At 49.6% G+C, this 26,318-nt stretch overlaps 1 protein-coding gene and 1 long non-coding RNA gene across 2 annotated transcripts; one reads left to right on the plus strand and one right to left on the minus strand.

Annotated features, from left to right (window-relative positions):
• Nucleotides 1–265: 265 nt before the first annotated feature.
• VSX2 (visual system homeobox 2) lies at nucleotides 266–25,741 on the plus strand. Its single transcript, XM_064149557.1, has 5 exons — nucleotides 266–704; nucleotides 1,986–2,070; nucleotides 4,852–4,975; nucleotides 23,956–24,136; nucleotides 25,178–25,741. The coding sequence occupies exons 1-5, from the start codon at nucleotides 266–268 to the stop codon at nucleotides 25,507–25,509; spliced, it is 1,161 nt and encodes a 386-aa protein (XP_064005627.1). The 3' UTR covers nucleotides 25,510–25,741.
• LOC135178596 (uncharacterized) lies at nucleotides 1,220–2,264 on the minus strand. Its single transcript, XR_010303628.1, has 2 exons — nucleotides 2,125–2,264; nucleotides 1,220–2,032 (listed from the first exon to the last, which is right to left on the minus strand). It is a non-coding gene; the product is annotated as an uncharacterized LOC135178596 (long non-coding RNA).
• Nucleotides 25,742–26,318: the final 577 nt, after the last annotated feature.

Consider the following 26,318-nt stretch of genomic DNA (forward strand, 5'->3'; position numbering starts at 1 on the left):
CGGGGCCTGCCCGCTGGGGCGGCCCTTCTAGGTGCAGGGGCAGGTGGCGGCCCCAGCCCGCCGGCGGGCACCGGCCTCTGCCCGCCGAGCAGCGGCCCCACCGCCGCCGGTGCCGGCTTTTTGGCATCCCTAATCGCAGCTGGCCCCTGTGATTGGCTGCGCGGCTCTGACCCCGCTCGGGCTCCCGGCTGGGCGGATAAAAGGGGCCTGAGCCGGGGGCTCCCAGGCATTCCCGGAGCGGGCACCAGGGACCGCCGGCCGCAGCATGACGGGCAAAGCGGGCGCGGCACTGGCCCCCAGCCTGCCCGGTAAGCCCAAGCCCGACGGCGCGGCCGCCACCCCCGCCGCCCCGCCACCGCCTCCGCCGCCCCCCGCGGCGGGGGCCAAGCCCAGCTCCGGGCCCACCCCTCCCCGCTGCACCGGCTTCGGCATCCAGGAGATACTGGGCTTAAACAAGGAGCCGCCGTCGCACCCTCGGGCCGCCTTGGACTCGCTGCCCGCCGGGCACCTGCTGGCGGCCCGCTCCGTGCTCAGCCCAGCTGGGGTGGGCGGCGTGGGCATGGGGCTGCTGGGGGCCAGCGGCATCCCTGGCTTCTACACGCAGCCCACCTTCCTGGAGGTGCTCTCCGACCCCCAGAACGTCCACCTGCAGCCCCTGGCCCGGGCTCCCGGGCAGCTGGACAGCAGCCAGACGGCCAGCTCAGGTAGGCACGTCCTCGGCCCCTGGGGACTCGCTGCTCCCTACCAGCGCCGCCATCCGCCCCCAGCACCCGCCGACACCCGGCTCACTAGCGGGAGGCCCCATGCCCGGTGGCGGGAAGGCGATTTCGTTTCGGTCCCGAGGAGGAGAAGGGCAGGCGGGCGGTACTGTATTCCCTGCTCGTCTGGGGCTGCGGCCGCGGTATGATGGCGCAGACAGAGACACCCAGCCTGGAGATGCACGGAGACCCAGAGGAGCGCTCCCCCGCGGTTCCGGCGGCCCCAACTCGTTGCCGGGAAATTAGGGGCTACTGGGCATCCCTTTCTTAGACGGCAGCAGCCGCTCGCAATTCTGCTCTCGGGGCCCGCTCCCAGGCCGCCTCTAGTTCTCCCGGAGCGGCAGGTAGCAGCGCCCTTTCCCAGCCCCCAGGACGACCCCCAGCCTCCACCCAGGAGCAGCCGGAGCCCTCCGACGCTGTGTCCGGCCCAGGCGGTGCCTGCCGCTCCCGCCCACAGAACAGCAAGCCGGACAGCCCGGGGCCGGTGCCGGGCGAGTCACGGAGCGCCAGGGCCTGAGCGCGGGGCCAGCCCTAGTGCGACACAGCGGCACGCATCGAATTGAGGGTCCCGCTTCTGCCCCCACGGCTGCTCCTTCGGGGCAAAGGCAGCATCTCGCTCCCCTTAATATCCTCCGACACAGGTGCCCCTGAGGAGCAGAGGGCCGCGGGCAGACACCAGCTCTTCCCAGGTTTATTTTTCCCCTCCTTGTGGCTCCATAAACCTCTTTCCCCACCCCCCCTCCTCCGCCTGCTCCCGGGCTTCTGCGGGCAAGTCCAGCATCCCCGGGCCGGAGCAGGTGGTCGTGAGTGCCCAGCAGCGGGAAGGGGCATACAGCTCCCCCTTTCTCCTACGATTTTGTTGTGCTTGTCGGGCTCTGCATTTTAGCAGCGCGACAACAGCAGCCCCAGCAAACGACTCCGGGGGATATGGGAGAAAGCAAGACCACGATCCCGGCTCGGAGCCTTCCCTGGCTGGGGCGAATCGCCCCAAACCTCCCGAACCGGGAGCAGCATCGGCGGCGGCACTGGGAGCAGAGCTGAGCCCGGGGCTGAGGCCGCTCTGGGCTGGAGGGAGCGGCCGGCGACGGGCCCCATCTGCCGCGCGATCACAACGAAACCTTCGGCCGGAGCCGCCGGAGGCAGCGGAGCCGCCGTGCCCTGCCCTGGCCGGGGTTCCCCGGCGGGGAGGGAGCCCCAAGCCCACGGCCGCTGCCTGTGTCTCCGCAGATTCCGAGGATGTCTCTTCTAGCGACCGGAAAATGTCCAAATCCTCCCTAAACCAGAGCAAGAAACGAAAGAAAAGGCGGCACAGGTAAGCGAGAGTCCGCCACCCCTCCGGCTCCCCATACGCCTCTCCCCAGGGTACCTGGCAGCGGCAGTGCCGAGCCCCGGCCGGCCCGACCCGCTCCCGACCCGCTCCAGCGCGGAGTGAAATACCCCTCCTGAAACCGGCTGCTTCTTCGTTTTTCTTTTCTCCCCATCGAACATAAACCGGATTCGGGGACGTGCCTTTAGGGAGCAAAGGGGATCGGCCACAGGTGTGATTTTATTTAATTCTGCTGGCTGCAGATCCCGGTATCCCCACCCGCAAACCCGTGCAGCCCATGAGCATCTGGGCAGGGTACAGATCACTGCTGTCGGGGGGGAAAATCGTCAGCTTGTCCGAAATAATCAAACTCATCCTTTGGGCTGCATGTAGCAATCTTAATAGTGGCTGTCAGCAAGAGAGAATTTTTGTGATTGATTTACTTATTTTATTGCTTAGAAATAAATGGGGGAAGTTTGCAATAGATTAAATAGTTGAAAATCAGACATAACCTACAGAGAAGGTGAAAAAGGCTGGAAAATTGGTTAACGAAAGGGTGATCCACTTTGAAAGCTCCAGAGAGAGCTTTCCCCTCGGGAGCTTTCAGGATGATAGACTTTTGCCTGATTTCTCCCACAGTTAAAATGGATTTGGGTTGCCTACGCCTTAAAAACAGAAACGAAAAATCTCGTGCTGGCATTGAAGTGGCCGCAGAGTCAGGACAAAGGAAGGCCAGACACCATCACCAATTTGGGAATAATTAAATCAATCCTGCCACGATGCAGGAAGGTTCGATTAAAAGATGCCCCAGTGAAAGCTTAGCAGGACGCGTGGTGGAAGGAGAGCAACTACCCCAGGACACGTCCTGCTAATGTATGCAACGGGAGACTTGCTCTGGATGGCTCATCCCAAACCCAGAGTCTTCTCTCCAGGCAAATGCTCCCAGTTTGGGTGCTGCGTAGTAAATACGGGTTCGTTTTCTTTGTGGTCTTGACTGGGCTGTGTGAAAACGTAGTGGGTGCTAGTGTACAGGGTATGGTCTGGACGGGACGCAGTAAACGAAATTAAGATTCGTTTTATTTTAAATTACGGACAGAAGCAGACCTGCAACCCTGAGCTGTAGTTGTGTATTCTGTACTAAGTGGTTACGAGCTCTAGTTGTACCAAGAAAGGGATGGGAGTTATCAGACCGACAGTCTGCAAATAGCTGTAGGACAGAAACACCAAAAGGAACGAGGGGTGACCCAGACATTCGAACTAAAAGGGAAGACTTCAGCTGCATGCCGGGCAAACCCCTCCTGCCAGTAAGCCTTGATGGGCTTCTATGCTCATGTCGGAGAAGGGTCGAAAGGAATGCTTGAGATCTACACTGGATGAAAGCTGGAATATTTTCTCTTGTATCTCAGAGAGAAAATACACAAGCTTATGTGCCTCTGCTGTCCCTAGAGTTCACAGACCCGAAGGAAAACTGTTTGAAATGAGAATGATAGGTTTAAGAGTGAAAGTAAAGAAGGGTCTGTTTGCAGGCAGGTCCTTTGCATTTGCATGCTGCTTTTGTTAGTAATGTTATCGATCTGGTGGAATCCTTTTGATTCTGAATAGCAGAGGATATTTCTGGGATTTTCTGTTTATGCTCTCTGGAATTGTAGGGCTTTTCTGAAATCCAGGTGTATTTTAGAAAGACTCTTCCCACTCCTTTCCTCCCCCCTTCTGGGAGCGATGAGTATCTTCGTTTGATAATCCATTTATGCATTTACTTTGAACAAAGGCTGCAGTTCGTTGTTGGTTTGCTTGCCATTGGAGTGTTGTCATTTTTTTTAATCAAAAATTAGGGTTTTTTAACCAGGAGGGTTAGAGGGTGGAAGTTTTAACTGTTGGGGAGTGGAAGTGGTCCAAAACATCTCATCTATCCCCTAGAGAAGGGCTCTCATCTGTCTCAGCTTTCCAGCTACTGATTTTTCAATCTGGTTGTCCCAAGCTGAGAACAGGCTGTGCAGAGGCAGGTTGGGCTGCTGCCTGCAGAGGGTGGACCAGAAGGATTTCCAGAGGATAATGGAGTAATGTAAATTGGCAGGGAAAAGCTAATGGGATATTGGAGTGGAAGCAACCAGGCTAAGGGCAGAGGAAGGGAGCTGGCACTATTTCTTGTGGGGTAGGACTGGTGACAAGCAGTGGGGAGCAGACTGGATAAAACCTCTGGAAGATTCAGTCAAGATCTGAGGCTTCAGTGAGGAATTATTCATGCAGACTGATGAGGCTAAGGACCAACAGCTGAGGAAGAGCTCAACACCTCTGAAGGCAAGGTTATGAAACCTCTGGATACAAGGGGAGGAGTGGGATAGTTTTAAGCCAGGCTGGGGATGAGTGTGTTTTCCTGTCAGAGGAGGGGTGAGGGATAGGGACACCTCCAGGATCCTCACAAGAAGCAGTAGGGTATGAGATGGACTGGATGAACCTGGAGATCTCTTCCAACCTTCTTGATTGTATGTAAGAGCAGCTGCCATCGCTGCTGGTTGCGGAAGCTTGATGCCGGGGAAGGACTGTCTCCAGAAGGAAGTCCCTAAAGGGAAGGTGATTTGAAACTGTTTAAAATGCTGTCTTCTGTCATTTTCTGGTTTTCCTCTCACCCTGGCACTTGACCTTTAGTGCACAGAAACACAGGAGATAGAGGAAAAGCTACATGTTAGCAGGTTACCTGGGTTTCTCTAGCTTCTGTGTCCATTTCTCTGACTTCACCGTCTTCATTTCTTCTTACATTTTTTAATCATAGAGTTTTACTCCCCTCAGGACGATCTTCACATCCTACCAACTGGAGGAGCTGGAAAAGGCCTTTAACGAGGCCCACTATCCTGATGTATATGCTAGAGAGATGTTGGCCATGAAAACGGAGTTACCAGAAGACAGAATACAGGTAATCATATCTCTCAGACCCCCTTATCCTGCTCCTCTCAGCCATGTTCAGCCCCTCCTGAAGAACAGGTAGTGGCACGGGAAAGCTGACATTGCTCTGAGCAATCCTCTGCAGCCTGTGTACTCCCCTGCTTTCAATAGGTAGGCAGCCAGATCAGCTGTTCTTTACAGATTTGTGTTTGGAGTTCATGTGTCAACATGTGCTGTATGTGGTGTGTTGTAGCAGTGTTTCGAGCGGGGTGTAACAGAGGGAGTCCAAAATCATTGGAGGGAAAATGGTGTACAAGGAAAGACTGAAGTGTTTCAAGGTCTTGGTGGTATAGGCAAAAAGAGAGTCTCTCAGAGACCAGGTCTGGGTGGGCTGTGTGGGAGGGAAAGAGCTCTCGTCTGCTCCTTTGGGCACAGGAGGAGGCATGGAGATGTCATAGGCAGCTAGCACTGCTGTGAGTAGGGAATGCAGTGTGGGAATGGTGGGTGAGTCTCACTAGGTGTGCTGCATGCACCATCTTTGCACTTTCACTGTCTTTGACTCCTCAAGTGCAGCTTCCCTGAATGTTTCTGGTGATAGTTTTTTGTTAAAGGTTTTTAATACTGTCCTGGTTCTGCTGGCACAGCATCATAGGCCAGTCATCATCTGCAGGACACTAGCAGTTTGGAGTCAGCTACAGCAGCTGAGCTGAGCTGGCTCACAGGTCATAGACAGCATGATTGGTATAAAGAGGGAAGTTTGCTGAGGATAGGAGAGTCTTCTGATTGGGTTTCTGCTGGTTCTCCTTTTCCTTCTCCTCCTGCTGCTTCTCTGTCACTAGAGAGACTTGCTTGCTGTTCTGCTCCTGAGAGCTGCCCTCCAATTTACTGTGATTAATTGGGCTAGGTATAACTTTCTATACTCTGTATTGGCACTGGTATTGGTTTGGCTCTTTCGTTAAATCTGTTTTCATTTCAATCCACGAATACTGACTCCTTTTCCCTATCTCCCTTTGAAGCTGATACAGAAACTGCTATAATTTAGCCCCAGATATAGGCTAAATACTGACAAATGTTTGGGTTTTAATTGCATGCCAGTCCTGTTGTGCCACTGTGAGGAGGTAGTATGAGACTATGAGCCTATGCGGAGTTTTGCTGCTGTGTGGTGAATCCTCTGGCAGTAAGGATCAGCTTGAGCTGCAGGGATGTGCCAGCAGCAATTCTTGGTGTACATGGCAGCCAGTGTGCAAACAATCATTACAGCTGAAGAAGACTTACAGTTGTTGTGTGCATTGTGGCAGGCACAATGTGCTCAGACAGAGCAAGTGTCATGTTCACAAGGCTAGAGTCCAGCAGCTTCTGCAGCCTGCCTCCTCCCCATGCCCAAGGCACAGCGCTGTAATGCCAAGCCTTAGTCCCGTTTCTACTGGTGCAGGTGATGATGGCTGAGGGTTAAACCAGCCTGATCCCCCTCACAGTGGCAGTGGTGCACATCAGTTTCTACAAGAAGCCCTGAGTGCTATGTAGTATTGGGAAGGTCCTGGTGTCCCTGGTTCCTCCTCCTGCTCAGTCCCTCAGGCTTGCCTAGAACTAATCAGTGTTTTCAGCCTGTATTCTTTCTTTGCTAATGAGACAGCCCAGGAGGGTCTTCCCTTGTGGGTTTTGGAGGGTGGTTCAGAGGGCACTTAGCAAGGTAACAATGATGCTGGAAGCTGCTGAGGCATGACCCTGTGCGGGGACGGGAAGAACCTTCAAATGAAAAAAAAGAGCAGCACTGTTTCCCTCTGTCTTGAGCCTCTCTCACTGCCCTCATTCTTGTGCTCAATTGAGAGCAATATTTTTATAAAAGAAAGTTATTCTTCCTATCCTGTCGTTCTGGCAGGACTCTTGGTGACCCAACAACTTGTAGATAACCTGCATGCTGACAGGATTTCCACTGGTCTGCAGAAATAATGGTCCATCATCTGGAATCCTACGTGATGCATTGGGATTTTTCTCTGAGCAATAGGGTCTGATGAAGCATAGAACACTAGGCTGAAAGGGACCTCAAGGATCACTTGGTCCAACCTTCCTGCCCCCCACTCCCCCCATATAAAAAAAAAGCCTCTAAAGAGAGTGTTCTGGATGGAGAGTCACTTCACCATCTATGACCCTGGAGGACATTAAGAGGTAAGAGATCTGACAGGAGTTTAGTGTTGCCTGGACACACTATCTGATGGAAAGAAGATCCTTTCCATTTCCTGGACAGGGATGGGTGATAGGTTGGGCTTGATGATCTTGGAGGTCTCTTCCAACCTGGTTGATTCTATGATTCTATGATTCCTTGTCAAGGCAGAGGTTAATATAGTGGCACAGTGTGTGCTAAGCTGCAGATGCACTATTTCTTTGGGTAGGCTTGAGGACCTTCACTACAGATGAGGCAGAAGTAGGTGTTGGACAGAGACCCAGACAGTGCAGAGCTGGACACTGTTTCAACACCTGGACCATCCTTCTATTGCTGAGACTCAGTGTTTTATCTGATTTGGAAGTGAAATAATGGCTAACATGTCTTAGCTGTCACCAACTTGCCATTGTGCAATTGTGCAGCTGGCTAATGAAAAACTACCTCCTCTTCCTCTGCTGCAGTTTTTAAGCCTAGGAGTGTTCCTTACTGTTGTTCCTCTGCCCTAGAGAACAAGTTAGACTTGGGCAGCTGAAGCAGCCTGCGTTGTGGCTGTTCTGAACACAGGGATTTGTGAATGGTACATGTACTCCAGGAGAAGGTGCTGGAGTGTGACATTTTTGCTCATCATGAATGAGAAAATCATAAGAAACAGCAGGATTTCTGTGGGATCTATGAAATTACAAGCACCCTGCCAGGGTGAAGTGTCAGGAGTCATGTAGGAATCCTGAGCACCACTAATCTTTCCAATGGGTCAGCACCCTGTTGCCCATTGCCACACATTCTTTTAAGCTTCCTAGTTCATACTTTTTGTGTGTGTGTCACAAGCCATGACAAAATGACTCCCAGTCTTGGTCATGCTTCTTGATAATTCACTTTGTGTTCCTTTTCAACTTTAGCCCCTTTCATATGAGCCCAGTTCTTTCTCCCTTGTTATGATGTTCACACACTTGAAGTAAACCTGAGCTATTTCTCCTCCTGGCTGTCACTTTCAGTTTTCATTATTGGTTAAGCAAGCTGTGAAGATCTTTTCTTAAATCATTCTTCATAAATCACACACTAGTCTCTTAATCATGTGGTTATTCTTTGAAGCCCATCATGCCTGTCACTCATCCTAGAGATAAGGGATCACATGCCTACATCTGCACACGGGGTGTGTTCACTCTGGGTGTCGCTGGATTTCTGAGTCCTCACAGAAATGACCTCTGATTATTACTAGCTTCTTGTTTCTGTGTCTATTTATTTCTGTTGAGCTAACACAGTCACTTCAATCTTTTTTCTTTTAGTCAAATTTATCCTCAGGATTTTCTCTTCAGTCTTCCAGATTTCATATGGCATTTTATTGATTTAGGCTAACAAGCATAGTATAAGCCCTACCAGCTCTAACACTGGCAAGAGTATATGTAAAAGAAGAGTAGGAGAGCAGGGCAGCTGTAGTGATGGTTACTGAGTACTCAGGCAACCTCCTGGGATTTTGATATCTAAATATCTTAAAATCCTGCAGCAAGACTTTCTGCAGTAGAAATGCACAAGTGAAGAAAATCTTGCTTTGAATATATTAGCATCATTTTGGAAGCATCTCTTGGAAGACACAACTGACAATTAAATATTTATTCCCTGCTTCCTAATGCTTTTAATTTGTCTTTTTTTTTTTTTTTTTTTTTTTTTTTCCTTGCATGAGTTTCTGACTTCCCAAGGGACATCTACAGTTTTGTATTTTCACTGTAGCTTGTGGTTCCTCTCATCTTTCAGTGTTGTTCTCTCCCTCTTTTAGGTCATTGCTGATAGCGTTTTCTAAGATTGTTGTAAGCATCACATGCTGTGGACTTTCACAGCATTTCATGTGGATTCCCACTGGATCCACACCTAAGAGTGATATCTACCCCTTATTTTCATTCATGGAATTATTCCTCAGGAGGTAGTAGTCAAAGGGAAAGTAAATCACCTATGAAATTCGATGTGAAAGTGAAATTCAAAGGGTACAATTGAGAGAATGATATATAGGAAGTACTTGTATCAAAACCTTCAGCAGAACACTACAAATAGCCACCAGAATCCAAGAAAGTTGTTGGTTTGATAGAACATTAAATTCAAGTAAAAATATTCAAACCCTCCATTTAAAAGAGGATGAGAATGTTTGGACTTTTTTTTTCCAAGGCAGCAGCCTTGCACATTGCGTGCATCTTCCTCCCGTATTGAGCTGCCTGCTCCTGGAAGGAATCTGAGCATCCTCCCCTTGTGCAGCAAGGGGAAAGAATTTCATCCTCCTACTGAGACACTGCCCACGAGTCAGACATAGGTACCATTTTGCAAGATACTTGGAAAGGACTGCACTAATCAGCGTGTTTGTAGCAACAGTCAGGGGAGCTGAGGCTCTGATGTTAGAATAGACCCAAACTGCTGCGTGAAACCCAGGTGAGGTAAGTAGATTCCTCCAGGGAAGTATATCCTTAATGGGCAACTTGAGGTGTTCAAAATGGCCTCAAGCTGACAAGTATCCTTGCACCTGACTTAACATCAGTGTGCTTCTCATAATAGGAATGTGCAATGTCTAGATTTTGATGTTATCCCTACTGAATTTATTAATATGTGCCAGGGGAAATTTAGGCTCGAGGTGAGGAGAAAGTTCTTCACTGAGAGAGTCATTGGATACTGGAATGGGCTGCCCAGGGAGGTGGTGGAGTCGCTGTCCCTGGAGCTGTTCAAGGCAGGATTGGATGTGGCACTTGGTGCCATGGTCTAGCCTTGAGCTCTGTGGTAAAGGGTTGGACTTGATGATCTATGAGGTCTCTTCCAACCTTGGTGATACTGTGATACTGTTCCAAACTTTAAATGCCCTTATCTACCATATCCATGTGAAGGAACAGTTTAATGACACACACACATTTCCACAATCAGAGTATGTCTCCTACTGATCAAACAAGCCAACAAATCAGTTCAGTGTTTTACAAAAATAAGTAGAAGGGAACAAAAAAAGATCCTGACTGCCATTATGGGGAGACTCTATTCACCTTTTTAGGGGAAGGAATCCATTTAAAAAGAGAATAAGAATATCAAAACTTGTCAGTTCTTGTTGTTTAAATGATTGCATGGTAATGATGTGAATAAGGAAATTTGGGACAAAGAAAATTGCTCATGTGTGTGAAAGGAGCCCCAAGGAGACAGACGCTGGTACTGTGTGTGAGGAGCAGGCATAGTGTATCCAAGATCTGCCAGGCAGCTGAGAGGTCCATTTTGGCTAAAACTAAACCAAAGCCAGCTAAAACTAACTGAAGATTTATTGAGTTAGCTGTTATCAGAGGGAAGCATTGGCACCAAGAATGTTTTTCCAGCAAAAGGTGCTTGCTTTGCTTCAGTTTTGCAAAAGCATTCTGTAAGGCAGAACATGATCTGTAAGGCAGAACATGATCTGTAAGGCAGAACATGATCTGTAAGGCAGAATATGGTTTGCAAAGACCTGAGGAACCTGCAGAAATATGATCAAGAGCGTGAAGGAAAATGTTGCTTTATGGAGCTTTAGCAGCCCTGGCTTCTGCTCCTCCCACCAGCTTTTCCTGCTTGCTGTGGACTGTTGTAGTCCTAATTCCATGGCATAAGTGTGGAATGGAGATGATTGTCCATGCAGTTACTGACCTTTCCTGTGCCTGGAATGGCTGCTGAGGGATTTCTTAGTGCTGCAGAAAATAGTGTTGGTGAGATTTTCTCTATGCTTATGCTTGTCACAGTTACTCTTACGAAGTTAGTATCTATCCTTGCTAAAACTTTGGGTGACTCTCACACTTAGAAGAGAGAGAGGCCAACACGAGGCACAGCACCAGCAGGTTCCCACCTGTATCTCTATAGAGCACACCCATGGGGATTGTGTAGCTGGAGGGAAATTACTGGAGTGATTAGCGTGGTTGGAGGCAAACTACCAAGGTGATGGAGAAGCTGAAAGTATCTCTGCTCTGTGAGCCAGCCCTTTCCATACTTTATTTTTTTGTTAAGAGCCCTGCAAACTCTGCAAGAGGTTAATCACGAAACAGTGGAGCAGCTAGTGCTGGCTACCACTGCCAACAATTCCAGAGCACTGGGGCAAGCCATGGCAGTGTGATACCAGATAAGTGTCATTAACTTCCCCTATGTTTTTAGAAATGCAGGAAGTGTACAAGTGAGAGTAATAAAACTAATCAAATTCACTGGCTTGGTGAGAATATTGTTATGAGTGTTTCTTGTGGCGTATGGCACATCTCTGCCTCCATGTCTTTAATTGGTATGTGAGGAGTTCATCCACTTTGCTGCCTCTTCAATAACAGGCTTGTTCGGTTGATTTAAATTCATATTCATTTCCATTTTTCAATTAAGAGTTGTTTAATTTGGCCCTTTCTGTAATGGATTGTTTTCATTACCCTTTATCTATGGCCCATTTTCAGTCCATGTGCTAGAATTTTGTTTACAAGTTAATTACCAGAGCTGCAAACGGGCTGGGTGATGGGCAAGAGCAGGGGCCCAGGCAAGCCTTCCCAAAGGAATTACTGTCTGAGAAGTCTTGCACCACATGTCCCTGGATGGAGGGGAAAAAATGTGGCCAGAGAGAAAGGAAAACTGTGGACAGGGAACATCTCTTCAGCTCCTGCTTGTTTGTAGACCATGTGGTTTACCAGCCCAGATTGTGCGACTTACCTTCCTACAGCTGGGGCTGTAGGTGCTGTTTAAAAGCTGTATTTTAGTGCAGAGATGGAAGTACAGAGGTGTGAATATTTTATATCCTCAGGTACTACTTCATCCCTCTATGTTCAGAGTTGTTTTAGGCACTGCCAGATTTTGTAAATGAGACAGAAAACAAACAAACAAACAAACAACAAATAAACCCAAATTTGCCTGTCCTTGCCTTCTGCTCTGGTTCTTGCAAGGTGTTTAGAACTGTCACAGCATAAGGGACAGTGTGGTTCTGGAGTGCTCCTCAGCAGTATCATGAGGGAAATGGGGCTTTGCAGTGACAGCTTCTTCCTTGTTCTCTCTATGGTTTGGAGATACCATCATTGAGGTTGAGATACGTTCAAGTGCTGGGACACTCAAGCTTCCTGCAAGAGGAAAGGCAGGCAAGCAACAAAATATGCTGTAGCCCATTGCTGCTGAGTGCCTTGGCAAGGACTTTCCCCATTGCAGCAAGGACAGTGTGGAATGGCTCTGCAGGCTTAATGCCAGGCTGTGACAACTCAGACTCTCTTTCTGGCATCTATACCCCTGATTTCTTAACAGCAGCAGTTTAAGAGTAATGCTTCTCTGAGTTAGCCTAGGCACTGAGGTTTCTTGACAAGTTAAGCTGTTCTGCAAATGCTGCCCTAAATCTGTGTGCTGGGAAGACTTGCATTCACTCCTTTTAATGATGAACTTTATTTTCTCTCCTCTGATCCTGCTGCAGTTTTCCACAACTGACTTTTAACAAAATAATTGGGCAGCTCAGCAAGTTCAATAGTTAATTCCCCTCCAGCCTTAGGATGCTTGGCAGAAGGACCAGCTAATGGTTGTGTGCTGGTGTTTTCCTTTAATGACCCTTTATCATAAAGTTTTCCTCCTTTCCTCACTTTGAATAGAGATTTTTTTTAACAGTTCAATAACACAGGCATTTTAGAGACACAGTTAATTTACTCTACCCTTTATTTCTTAATGGATCTATTTTTCTCTGTACTGTTTATCTTTTACCCTGATAACATCAGAACGAGTTCTCATTCTTCTCTGGCAGCACAGATCTCCTCTGCCTTTTCCTGGTCTGGTGTGTGTGTGTGTGTTTTGCAAGACAGGTTTTGCACAGGCTTGTGCAGAAATGTAATCATCTACTTCATGTACCAAGCTGTTGAGAAGTTAGGTTCTCAACAGACATAGAGATGACCCTCATCTTTCTGTGTGCAAGCCTGGCAGGTCCTTCTGTGGAACAGAAAAGAGAAACCGAGATTGAAAGTCAAACTGTTGCTACAGTAACTTAGTGAAAGTGGCTTCTACAGACCATCTTCACCAGAGACTGTGAGAAAGCTTTAAGTACTCTTCTATCTACTCTGAGTAGCACTGCCCTGGGAGCAGCAGGAGTTGTTTAATTTAGGACCTGCCTGGTGTGAGAAACGTAGTTTTCTTCCTACTTTCTGATTCAGTGGGGTTTTGTTAGGCACCCAACTATCTGACCAAAGGTGGAGTTGAAACTACTAGTTCAGCATTCAGCTGCAGCTTTCTCTCCAAATTCGTAGCAAGGAAGTGCAAGTGAAGCCTTGCTTATACCTGATCACCTTCCTGTGACACGTAAAGATTATGGCATGCACAATGCACCTTCGTAAATGCAGAGGTTATGTCCCTTTCGTGCTCTAGGTGTAACCTGCTGACTGACAGTCAGTGGCTCACCTGCTGCAGGGTGGATAAGTGGCAGCACTTTGGTGGGCTGGGTTTAGCCCATGCCCGTGTTGTTCAGCCAGGCCAGCTTGGCCAGGCTGACCACTCACGCCTCTGTGATGTTCTGGTTTACCTGCAGCTGCTGAGTTGTGAGTGTTGATGGGAAACAACCCCTCAGAATAGCTAACCAATCCATCCATGTAAAAGTACACAAGGAGTATCTGTGCTGGACACTGCTTTTAGCCAGATGTTGTGGCAATGTCTGTTCCAAGATAACTTGGTTTATGTTTGTCAAGTGTTTCTGATATCTCTAGGTCCTTTCATATCTTTGGTTTACATCTCAGAGTCCCCCATGACTGCCACTACAGCACCCTGCCATTTGTTAGTTGGCTGGATCAACTTGTTGAGCTTATATAATGGCCATGACCAAGATCAAGGCTTCACAGACCAAGTGACAACTGAGGGAGGTTCCCTGTCTGGGAGATCTTAGCTTGGCTGGCCAAAGCATGAAGGACACCTGGGACCATCATGGTGAACTTAGATGTGCTGCCCTGATGTGAGCAGCATCCACAAGTGGTCTCTGTGTGCCAGCTCTGCAGTCTGCATTGTTAGCTGTGCTGTGAGCTAGCCAGAGCTGGTAGTGCTGGCTGCGGGTGTCAGTAGTACAGCAGCAGCCACCATGAGTCTTCTGCAGCTGTGAAGTGTCATGTGCGAACTCCTGGAGTCGTGAATGACTTGTAGAAGGTTAAGGGTACACAGAGATGAGGAATTTGTAGAATCAGGAACAGGCACATGGTATGAGTAGAGAGCTGAAGGGACACCCCAATGCAGCTGACATAACTCCCAGTCTTGCCCTCTTGCTCTTTGGTTCTGGTGGTCCTCCTCGTTCCTCACATTCAAGAGGCCCTGGTGAAGGATTTGCTGAGGTTGAGCAGATACCTTTTTATTGCATGAAGCAACAAATTGCAAGCACCATCCTTACTATGTATCTTCCTAAGGGAAGAGGGTAAAGGACGTAACTCTCTCCTTTTGATACTTAGTCCAAGCTGCTGCATAGTTGCAGGAGATGGCTTCCTGCTGATGGTTCAGCACACCAAGAGTTCCCATGCATTGGTGAGCCTGCACTGTAGTCCTCAAGGGAGGACTTTGCAGGCTGCTCTCATGCACACAGGGAGAGGCTTGAGTCTTATCTCAGGGAAACTGTGGGCACCAGGTAGCGCTGCAGACATCACGTCATAGAGGTGTATAGACTCTGGCTCCTATGTGTTTTTCTGGAGAGGGCCAGAATGCACCTTTGTCCTTTGTCAGTGTCTACTGATAAAGGAAAGGACAACATGTAGCTGCTTCTGGCATGCAAGGGCAGCCTAGAGCACAGGCAATGCTCCACAGCATCTGAGGAAGGCTGGCATCCCAAGCTCTGATTCTGGTACCCATTGAAAAAGGTCAAGAAGGAGATATGACATATATTCTCTGCCTGCTCTGACTTGAAGATGATAATATGGCATGTCCCTGCATGTTCACACAGTGAATTCTATATGGGTGTTTACTAAGGCCCGTGTTAAGGTTTCCTCTGTGCCACAGGACCTGCAGAGCAGTGTTAGTGTGGGAAAAGGATGCAAAGCAGAGTTATACAGGCAGGACAGCAGTTTGGTTAATAGATCCAGGTGTTGTGAGCACCCAAAGGATGGATGTGGTGATGAATGTTTCCCTGGGGTTTTGTGGACAAGGATGATGGGCACACTCTTGCCAGCTTTTCTGTGACGTGCTCATGACTGATATTTTTCCTGGTGTTCAAGTCAGCATGTTAGGAAAAGAGGACTTTGGGTGTTTATCTGCCATACCCCAGTATTTGGCTGCCTACATGGATCTATAGCTCCAGTTAAGCTGTTTGGTCAGCAGGTGTCATGGTCTGGCTGCTTGAAGTCAGTGTCTTGGGGATGCATTTGTCGGGCAGATATGTTGCACAGCTCAAGTCTGAACCACTGATGTCCTTTTAAAAGCAGGATTCAGAGGCAGGCCTGGTCTTTAGGACCAGTGGCATGGCAATTGCATCTATCTTTATACTGGGTGTTGCACTGAGCCTGTATTCAGACTGTGCCCTGTGCTAGTCCATTGTGGTAGCTTAGGAGTTCCCCACCACCACAACTCACCAGACAAACTCAGTGGGCTGGAAGTTAAGGAATGAAGCTATATTTTACAGCGTAGCACACCTTTACAAGCATATATACACACAATATATGCAGGTATTTACAACTATATACAATTACATACAAGTTAAAAGTAACATGTGTGGAGAAAAACCGTTTGGTGGAGCGCTATGGGAAAATGACTCTGTTCACCAATATGGTTAGATGGTCAAATCCACTTTATTTCCATGATGCAGTGACTTATATGCACCTCTAGCAATAGGTGTGCTCCACCAAGATTGGTTACAGTCAGAGGGTCCAGAGTTACATGTAAGGCATCAATAGGTCAGCATACCATAACAATCTGAGGGTCAGCCTCTGGGGCTGGCTAAACTCTGCCCACCTGCAGCTGCACTCCACCCCCTGCAGCTGCATGTGGGGGGAAGCTACCCTGTGCCTGCTATCTAAACTCCCAAGATGGATTCAAAGACATTCCCAGCACGGGTTGCTCATGTTTATCAATTCTTGTGTGCTCTGCTAACAAGAATTTCTCCAACATACATGGAAATTCAAACCCCCTCCAGAACAGCAGAACCACTCAGGAGGGCTCCAAACTAACTCCCCTCCTTTTCCCCACCCCTCCTCCCTTATCTCAGAGGGCTTACTTGCAGGGTGAGATGCCAAATAAGGAGTTAGAAGAATAATTAGATCGGGTTACACAGGTTCAGGCAGAGATAGTTGATACAGCAAGCAGCAGCAGAGACTGACTTTGGTTATGTTTCTTGGTTTTATATCCCCAATCAAAACCAGTGGGTGATGTACACATCACTGTTATTTCCTTTTCATAGCAAATGATGTAATTTCTCTCATTAAAATATTCCAATTAGCCTCAAAGCAGTACATCCTCCTTGGATGAACCACCATGTCTTTGCTTGAGAGGGATGAATACTTGTCACAGCACATCTCAATACATCCAGTAGGACCTGTTAGCTGAGAGGGTTGGACACGACTCCAACTATTACTGGGAAAGGCTTTTGCCATTCTGTGTACAGAAAGTTCTCTTTCCAGTGTGAGCTCAGAAAGCTCTTTCACAGTGTTTAGTAAGAGGAGGGATGATGAGTCCTGTGATCATCCACGCAGCCCATGTGCATCTTTACTGCTCTCATTTAACTTCATACCCATTTTACACCAGTCATAGAAAGTGATGCCACTATAAACAGTGCCAATAATTTCGACATTACATTTGTAAAGACAGCAATAAACCATTTCCAGGCTTCCACAAGTGGTACAGTTTCCACCAGCAGCCTGGGGACAAGAAGCTTTCCTGGGGTGATTACTATGGAGGAGGGATTTGGAGAAGCCTCAGAACCCAGTCAGACCTTAAACTCTTGTGACAATTCACTGTAAAGCCTCATGGACTGTAAGTGCAGATGGAGATGTTCTCCAGGGAAGATGTGAGGCTGCTCTTTGCAGTGTTTGCATCCTCTGATAGAACCCAGCCTTGACCACCAGCCTTGTCTGATATGAGGGTAAGAACATTGCTCTTTCTTCAGAAGAGATTTTAACTTTCACTGCTCTCATTTTAGAGCCTTGGATTGGCAATCAAGAAGGTAGAAAGGGAGGTGCATAGTTGTTTGAAGGAACTGAGTGCTGAGATGGCAGCAGGCCCCAGGCATGGAGGTGAGCTGGAAGTGTTCTCTGGTCTGCATCTGGACCCACCAGAGGGCTTCAAGTGGGGAAGTGAGAGATGTGCTGCTAAACATGATTTTTAGGAGCAGCATTCTGCTGTGAAGGGGATAGTGAGCTTGACCAGGTTTTGTGTGGTCCAAGAGAAGGGAAGCCAGCACGCAGGCAGAAGTATAGAGAGATTGCACTAAGGAACAGCTTCTATGTCCAAAGCTTTGCTGTGCATACAGTGAGGTGACAGAACCAGCAGCGTGGTGGGGAAAGGGACACAAGCAGCTACAATGTGTTGGGGAAGAGGGAACTACAGGGAAGAGGGAACTACAGGGAAGAGGGAACTACGGGGAAGAGGGAACTACAAGGAAGAGATCTGGTAGTTGTGAGAAGTTCAGCCCAAGGTGGTGGATCCCTGGGAGAAGAGCATGGATGGACATGAATGTGTGAGGCCAGAAAGCCATCAGCACTATCATGCCAGGTGGGATGAAGGCAACCGGTGCAATCCAAGATAATGCCACAGGAGAAGTCCAGAAAGTCCCCAGGCTGCCTGGCTGGGTAAGACAGGATATCTCTGCTGCATTCTCACTCGAAGAGTTCAGCATCAGAAACGTCTTCTTTGCAGGGATCACACAGCGCAAAAGTTCATCTCCCTGACGCTCCAAGGCAGTTGTCAGAGCGCCAAGGACATGCCTGTAGCGCCGGTGCAGGGGCGCTGGTGTGAGTGTCGGAGGCATGTGCTGGTGTGTCTGCCCGTGCGTGTGTGCCTGTGCCTTGCTTGTGGCCACCTAGCGGACGTTCCTGCCCGCACCGCTTTGGACTGGGACCACCCTGCGCTTGGCGTTTGTAAAGACCCTTGTTGAGATGCTGCATCAAAAGCAGAGCACGGGATTTGGCGATGCATACACCTCCCACTGCCTACCCTGGAGTTTTCCTCTAAGAGATGAGAAGTGTTTTTTTTTTCATCAGAAAACAAAACAAACAGCAGGAAAAAAAAGGCTGCTACCGATTCCCCCCGTGTGACCCAGCCTGGAAAGCAGTAGGCAAGAAAATGAGTGTAACCAGTGAAAACTGTAGATTGAAACAATGCAGAAACAATAGCCAGTAATGCCCCAGATACCTTGAAAGATCCCTCTGGTAGTTCAGATCCCTGGCTCATGGCCAGCCTCAGGGAGATTTCTCTCTTTAGCAGAAATGTTCCAGGAGCTGATTAGGTAAACAAACTAATTAATATGATGAATGCAGATAATGAAGACACATAGAATCTCACATCCCTTTGCAAAATGAGAGCTTCTCCCTGCTACAATTTGCTTTTCTGCATCATCAGTAATCTGAAGAAGTGTCTGTCGTGTGATTCAGAGGGAAAAGCTGGCAAGAATAACCCTGCCTGTCTTGACTCCAAAACATTGCAACTCTGCAGCTGAGCAGAAAATGCCCCAACTTCTACTTGCAGTGGGCACTGAGGCTGAGAAATAGATGATGAAGGTTGGAAACATCCCCATATGCAAGGCTGAATTTGCAATACTGCTGAATTTGGTAACACGGCCTCAGAAGAACAGGTACACGGAACAAGGGTCCAGGAGAAGACACCGAAGGTTCTGACATTTGCTCTTGTCTTGGATCATAGGTTGTGGCACTGTGGCTGCTCTTGGAGGACACAGTGTCAGTGTGATGTGCCCAGTGGGGTTAGAGAGTGTGTGGTGCTCAGCTCTGGACTTAATGACAGGGATTGATTCGATGGGCAGGTCCTCTCTGAGTGAAGGATTACGTTAGCACCTATTTCATGTTGAGAGCAGGTTTTGTGAGGTGATGAATTTCAGTCTTGCAGTTTTTCTATGCCTAGGGAACCAAAACCCATGGATATGGAAGAGCCTCCATTTTCTGCTGAGTGTGTGGGTATAGCCAACAAACACTGTGCAGCAAGCATCATCTTATCCTGCTGCTGGTGCACGGAGGGTGTCTGCAGCCCTGTCAGAAGCATGCTTGGCTCCTGTCCCCAGCTTGGCAATAGCAGTGACCGCTCTAGATCCAGCCCTTGGTGTGCCAGGGATGACACTCGTGGAACCTCAGGAGCAGCCCAGGAGAGAGCTTTGGGCTGCTAAATAGCAACTGTGCACATACAGACTGCACTTGAATGCTAAAGTCTCTAGTTGGATAACAAGACAAACTTGTCCTCTTTACTAGCTATATTTCTGAGGATAGAGTTGCTGAAGCAATCTTTGTAGGGTGTTTGTGTGATAATAAAAAGGCTGCAAATCATCTTAAGTTGTAACTCTGCCTCAAAAGACACCTCTGTGCATTAGATAGGGATAGCTTTTTACGAACATCTGACTCACCTCAGTCTAAAATTAACCAGAGGTTTTCACCATTGCTTGTGAAGTGAGGAAGCACAATCACCATCCTTCCACTGTACCCTGGGATGTGTCATAAAGAAGCAAGTGAGAAGGAAGGTGCACGGTGCACAGCCACATCAATAAAGCCTTTCACAAAGCTGAGCTAATCCATGTGATGAGAAGGGACAAGGGGAAGCTTGGACAGCATAAACCTTGCTTGAAGCAGACTGAACTATGCAGAGCCAGAAGAAAATACAAAGTATGTATCTCCAAGCAAAGACAACAAGCAGCCAAAGAAGACACAGAATGCCAAAACTATGAATAAATGTAAGTGTAAGGGAAAAGTGAATAACAAACAGCTGCATATTTGGAAGTTGTGGCTAGTGTACCAGCACAGCTGAAAATACCTCAGAATTACTGAAACTGTTGTGCAATTCAACTCAGAATAAAGGCACAGGAAAAAAATTTGATAACATACCAAAAAAAAAAAAAAAAAAAAAAAAAAGAAAAAAAAAGAAGAAAGCAATGAGATCTTCTCCTGGAAGAAAGTCACACTGATAGAGTCATCTGAATGAGGGGAAAATTCTGAGAATGGGCCCATTCTGCTGATCTAAAATAGTATAGTACAATCTATCCCCCAGCCCTATCCAATCAACCAGACCATGGCACTAAGTGCCTCATTCAGGCTTTTCTTGAACACCTCCAGGGATGGTGACTCCACCACCTCCCTGGGCAGCCCATTCCAATGCCAATCACTCTCTCTGTGAAGAACTTCCTCCTAACATCCAGCCTATGCTTCCCTGGCACAACTTGAGACTGTGTCCCCTTGTTCTGTTGCTGGTTGTCTGGGAGAAGAGACCACCCCCCACCTGGCTACAGCCTCCCTTCAGGTAGTTGTAAACAGCAATGAGGTCACCTGAGCCTCCTCTTCTCCAGGCTAAACAACCCCAGCTCCCTCAGACTCTCCTCACAGGGTTTGTGTTCCAGGCCTTTCACCAGCTTCGTTGCCCTTCTCTGGGCATGTTCCAGTGTCTCAACATCTCCTTTGAATTGAGGAGCCCAGAACTGGACACAGCACTCAAGGTGTGGCCTGACCAGTATTGAGTACAGGGGCAGAATAACCTCCCTTGTCCTACTGGCCACACTGTTCCTGATGCAGGCCAGGATGCCATTGGCTCTCTTGGCCACCTGGGCACACTGCTGGCTCATCTTCAGCTACTGTCTACCAGTACCCCCACGTCCCTTTCTGCCTGGCTACTGTCCAGCCACTCTGTCCCCAGCCTGTAGCACTGCTTGGAGTTGTTGGGTTTGAGGAGCTCTCTGTGCTCCTCAAAATGGGCTTGTGACAGAAGTGCTGGGCTGAAGCCTGATCCCAGCAGTATTCGGTATTGAGCACCACTGCTTTCACTTGACTTTATGCATGAGATGAAAATGTGGCTCTCAGTATTAAAGCAAGACAGTCAGTCCCTTCCAATTTCTGCTCTGATAGAAAACCTGAGTTTTCAAACTTTTGTTTTTTTTTTCTAGAGGAAACCAAGAGGAAATTCTCATCAAATTACAGCACATTTCAGAATGATCTTACTGAAGTGCTGATACAATTTTGCTTTTCCCCATTTGACTTTAAAGGGTAGCTTTTGCATGTCTTAGGTGGCCAAGATTAAAATGCAATGTTCAGAAGAAAGCCATAGATAATTTTGATTACACTTCCACTGGCTGCATGCAGGTTTTTTTTCCTGTGCTATTGAATCAGCATTTTTTGATTGAAAATTTTCCACTGGTTGGCAACGCTTTTGCTAGCTCCAGCATGTGTATAGCCCTGCCATGAGAGAGGGGATGTTCCAGGACAGCAGGTTTCATGGCAGCAGGCAGCACTGAGGCAGGCTGAGACTTGGCCTGGGAGAAGGGTAGGGGAACATGAGTGATAGAGAAGAATGTCTAGGCCATCAAGGCAGGAGGGAGGGGCAGTGGAGAAGTGGTAAAAGCATTGGTGAAGAGACAACTGAATAAAAGAGGACCCAGGAGAGTTTTAAAATTACCCACTTGCTACCTGATGGAAAAACTTGGTCCTGGCTGGGGTCACAGGGAGCAGAAACATCTGGGCAGAGCCAAGCCCTACACGCCTTTCTGGGTACCTGGAAATGTGTCATTGCAGCCCCCGAACAAGGCAGATGTACAGATGCTGGATCTTAGGTTGTGCAGGGATTTGTCCCTGAAGCCACGGGAGGTAGGCAGGAGGTCCGTGGCCAGGGGTACAACGGTTTTGGTTTATCCAAGGCAGAAAGGTCAGGATCACTCTCCTGGTCACACTGGATGGAGCTGCTCCGCCGCAGCACGGAGGCGTTGAGGGTGGCTGCCGCATCGCCCCTGTCAGCTGAGTGAGAAGGAAGCGCTGGGTTTTCTGCTGAGACTGCAGAGGGCTTGAGCCAGTCCCTTCCAGCGCTGCCCTGCGGGCGCTGCGAGCAGGAGGAGCGTGCGGCACGGAGCGAGGAGGCTGCTCGCATCCCGCTGCCTGCGCACCGAGCAAAGCCCTGGGTCAAGCAGGCATAGAAGAGCAAGCGGAACGAGGCATCCGTGTGCTCCGGGGGGTCCTCCTTCCGGCCCCGGTGGATCAACAGTCCTCCACGGGCCAGGGGTCATACATCGGCAGCACGAAAGTGTAAAGCAGACTGTTTGCCATGCAGAGGAGGTAACTGTGTGGCGAAGCAGCCTGGCTGCAGAATCCCCTCTGGCGCGCACAGACTGTGTTCTGCTGGCAGAAGTTGGGATCCCAGCCGCTGGGATGACCACCTCACCCTCGCTGCAGAGCCGCCTGCGGAGTCTCGCTGGTCGGGCTCTCAGCAGCGGCCGGGACTGGCTGCTGTTAACAAGCCACCCACCTAGCCTGCAGCTGTTCTCGTAAGGCTTCTGCGCTGGGCAGTTCCCCTCCGCGCAGGAGGAAGAGGTGAGCTTGCCTTGCCAGCTGAGAGCAGGACAGTACCCAGCGGCATCATCCTCTTGGTCCCCGCGGCAGAGCTGGGGGTCTGCCCCAGTTTCCCAGGGCTCCTCACCTCAGTTTGAGCTCCCTACTGCTACGGGCAGCGGGGACAAGAGAGGGTTAAGCTGTCAGCTCTGTAATGTTAAACAGGTGTCAAAGGCACCTCCATATATCTGCAGATTGAAATCAAATTCTTTGCAGTATAAAAAGATAAATTACCCAGGCGATTCCCGCCTCATCCCACTCATCAGGCCAGCGCCAGACGGCAAGCAATTTTTTTTTTTAATGTGCTAACGACCTAATCAAGCAATCAAGTCGGAGAAGATTGCGGAGTGACCCCGAGCATCCATCTGCCAGCGAGACCCCGCCATTCATTTCCATTCTGCCGTGTACTTCCCGGGAAGGGGAGGGGAAAAAAATAGAAAGGGGAAAAAAAGAAGAAGAAAAAAAAAAAAAAGTCCTAAACAAATTAACACCCAATTTTCTGTGAGTCTAATTAGTTAAATGAGGAGATATTTGGGGTGTCCGCGGGGAGGGAGGGGCTACCTCTAGCAGAGGGGCCTGGTAACTCCATGGCATTAATTAGCGCAGGTCAATGGCGTGGTTCCCTAGGGACCAGCTGCTTTAATTTCCCGTGATATTTCAGTGCCTGAGGCCCATCGATTCAAACTGAAATTAACTTATTTTTCAATCAGGCCTGGGCTGCCCCTGGGGCTGACTCTTCCTTTGCCTCCTTCTGAATAGACCTGGAGCAATTTTTCATCTAAAGCTGATGCCTCTGCTCGGCGGGAAGGGAGGGGAGCCGGGGAGGGAGGAGGGCGAGGGAGACAAGAGGAATGGAAATCGGAGGGAGAGCGCTAATAGATTTCTGTGTGCATTCCCCCACCGCTGCCGCCCGCCTCTCTGCTCGCTGCCCCCCAGGTCACAGCTCAGAGATTATTCTGCCAATTTTCTGAGAAGATGAGGGGCTTTTCAAACTGGGAATTCAGGACGATGCACACAGATCAGCTTCCCTCTTCTCCCGTCTCTCCCGAGCACCCGCTCCCATCCCAGCCCTCCCTGCCGGCACTGCTGCCTGCAGCCCTGAGCCGCAGCTCAGACACCCAGTAAATAATGAAAGAAAATCCCAGGCACGAGAGTCAAAAGCCACTAGAAAAAGACACTGCAACGGCAAATTAATTACATCCTGCGGGGAGGGGTGGGACCTACTTTCAGACTTAGCCCTTGCTGCTCCTGCCAAGGAGGGAAGGAGAGACACTGCTGCACGGGGGAGGAGGTCGCAGTGCTTTTGGAATTAGTACCTACATGTGGGAAGGGAACTAACACAGCTTCTCCTGGAAAAAAAAAACCCAAACACGTGTCCCTTCTTGTCACCTACCCCAGGTTTGGTTCCAGAACCGCCGGGCCAAGTGGCGGAAGAGGGAGAAGTGCTGGGGCAGGAGCAGCGTGATGGCTGAGTACGGGCTCTACGGTGCCATGGTGCGTCACTCCATCCCGCTGCCCGAGTCCATCCTCAAGTCTGCCAAGGATGGCATCATGGAGTCCTGTGCCCCTTGGCTCCTGGGTAAGAGAGCAGCTGCTTTTGTCGGGGATGACCAGTGGGTTGAGATGAAGCAGGGGAATGTGAGGAAGAAAACAAAGCCATATTGAAAACATGGGAGGAGGGCGGGGGGACCTCACTGCCCTCCAACCTTCAGTCCCGCAACGACTCTCATCGGTGAAGTCTGATCACTCATCCCAAATCCCTACTGGTCCTTAGATCCTAACCTGCAGGATCTGGCTGGGTCAGATTGTCCCTCATGCCCAGGCTGATCTTAGCTTTTGAATTCTATATGGCACAAGCCTCCTTTGTGCCCAGCCCTGGAGCTAGGGCTCCAACCCTTGACCAAGGCAGAAGGTTGCCTCAGTCTTGCTCCACAGCCCTGTGGTGCTTTATGAGTGTGCTGCAACCCACAAATGCAGTCTCCTTGCCCCAAGGCCCGGAGGAAGCACACTGCTGTCTCCTCCTTTTCTCAGCACCTGGGGGAGCTCCAATATCTGTGCAGATATTGGAGGTAGCAGCTGCTCTACAACGCTCCTGCTTTTTGCTTCCTGCTTTCTGACCTCTCAAGCTGGTTCTGCCCCAAAGCTAGTGTCTGGCTCGTTGATGACAAGTTGTCCTGTCCTTCCATTTGTGTGAAATAGAGAGGCAAAGGAGTGGGTTGTGTGAGGAGTAGGTTGCTACAGGAGTATGCAATGAGGAATGTCTCTCTCTAGCTTCAGTGAAGCTCAGACAACCGTGCTGCTGCCTAAGACCCTTGTCCCCAAGGCAGGACAAATTAGCTTTAGGTTCACAGAAAGAATTGAGGGGGAGAGTAATTCTAGGCCCTTGGGGACACCTCAGGGCCATGGATGCCGGGGCTGGGTTGCCCCAGCAGGCAGCTGCCTTGTCTGGATTGCCCTCGCAGGGGGCCAGAACAAGCGACTGGCAGTGACTGCTGTGTGAAGCGAGGGTTTCTGCTTTTCCTTAATTCTGGCCTCTCTTTATCTTTGCTGTTTTCAGTTCAAGATGGCTTTCCCATGCCCAGACGCTTTTCTAAACCCGAATACCAACAATTCTTTTTAGGGATGCACAAAAAGTCTCTGGAGGCAGCGGCTGAGGCGGGGAGGAAGACGGAGGTGGAGCGCCAGGCGCTGCCCAAGCTTGACAAAGGTGACAAGGAGGAGAGGGGCCCGGATCCTAAAACCACCATTTCCCAAGAGGAACTGAGGGAAAACAGCATTGCCGCCCTCCGGGCCAAAGCTCAGGAACACAGCACCAAAGTCCTGGGGACCATCGTTGGGGACATCCCGGCCCCAGGAAGGAAGCTGGAGGCAGGGGAGGAGGCAGCGGAGGCAGAGGATGAGAGACAGACGGAGAAGTTGAACTCATCGCAGAAGGAGGAGAAGCTGAACTAGGAGGGGAGAGGCAGTGAAAGCCAGCCCTGACAGACACTGTGTCCTCGGGGGGTTGTGTTCCCCCTTAGAGTGCCAGGGTCCCCTGGCTGCCCCTGCCGGGGGAGCAGGGCCCTGGTCTCTGCATTTGAGACTGTCTGGCAGGATGCCCCCGCCCTGCTCCCCCTGAGTAAATCCCTGACCATTGCTCCTCCACCCTGCTGGGCTTTCCTCATCCCCCCATCTCTTCATTTTGGGGGGACTGCAGAGTGTCCCATCATTGTTGCCACCCAAGAGGATGCTGAGGCTCTAGGTCCCTCTGAACTTGTGACCAGCTCTGGGGCTCCCTTCTCCTGCTTCAGCCCTAGACCTCATTTGCCATCTTGGAGTGAGCCTGTTCTCTGCCACCATACCCCTCCTTGGAGCATATCTCTTCCCAGTGCTACCCAGGCTCCTTCCCCTGGTGCCCTGTTCTGCTGTGCCCCAGACAGATCTTTCCACAGCTGTTACCTCTGCCTCTGGCCCAGGTCGTAATAGGACAAGCCCATTGCAATGTTTGCATGAGATTGGGACTCCCTGTCCAGGGTGGTTTGCAGTTTCCACCCTTATCTCCATGCCCAGCACTGAGGTCTGCTAGGAAAGGGCTGCAGCATTAGAGCAGTTGAGTTCTGCTTCCATCTGTCAAGGAGAGGCAGTTGTAGCCTGCAGGACACCCTAGTCCTTCCTGGCACCTCGAGGTGATCCCAGTCCATATTGCTGGGTCCTGCAGGGCTGGCCACCACAGTTGGTTCTTTCTCTGCCCCAAAGGCCAAAGCCCTGCACTCCTGTGGAGA

This window comes from Pogoniulus pusillus, chromosome 1 (assembly GCF_015220805.1).
Source record: "Pogoniulus pusillus isolate bPogPus1 chromosome 1, bPogPus1.pri, whole genome shotgun sequence".
NCBI classification, from domain to species: Eukaryota; Metazoa; Chordata; class Aves; order Piciformes; family Lybiidae; genus Pogoniulus; species Pogoniulus pusillus.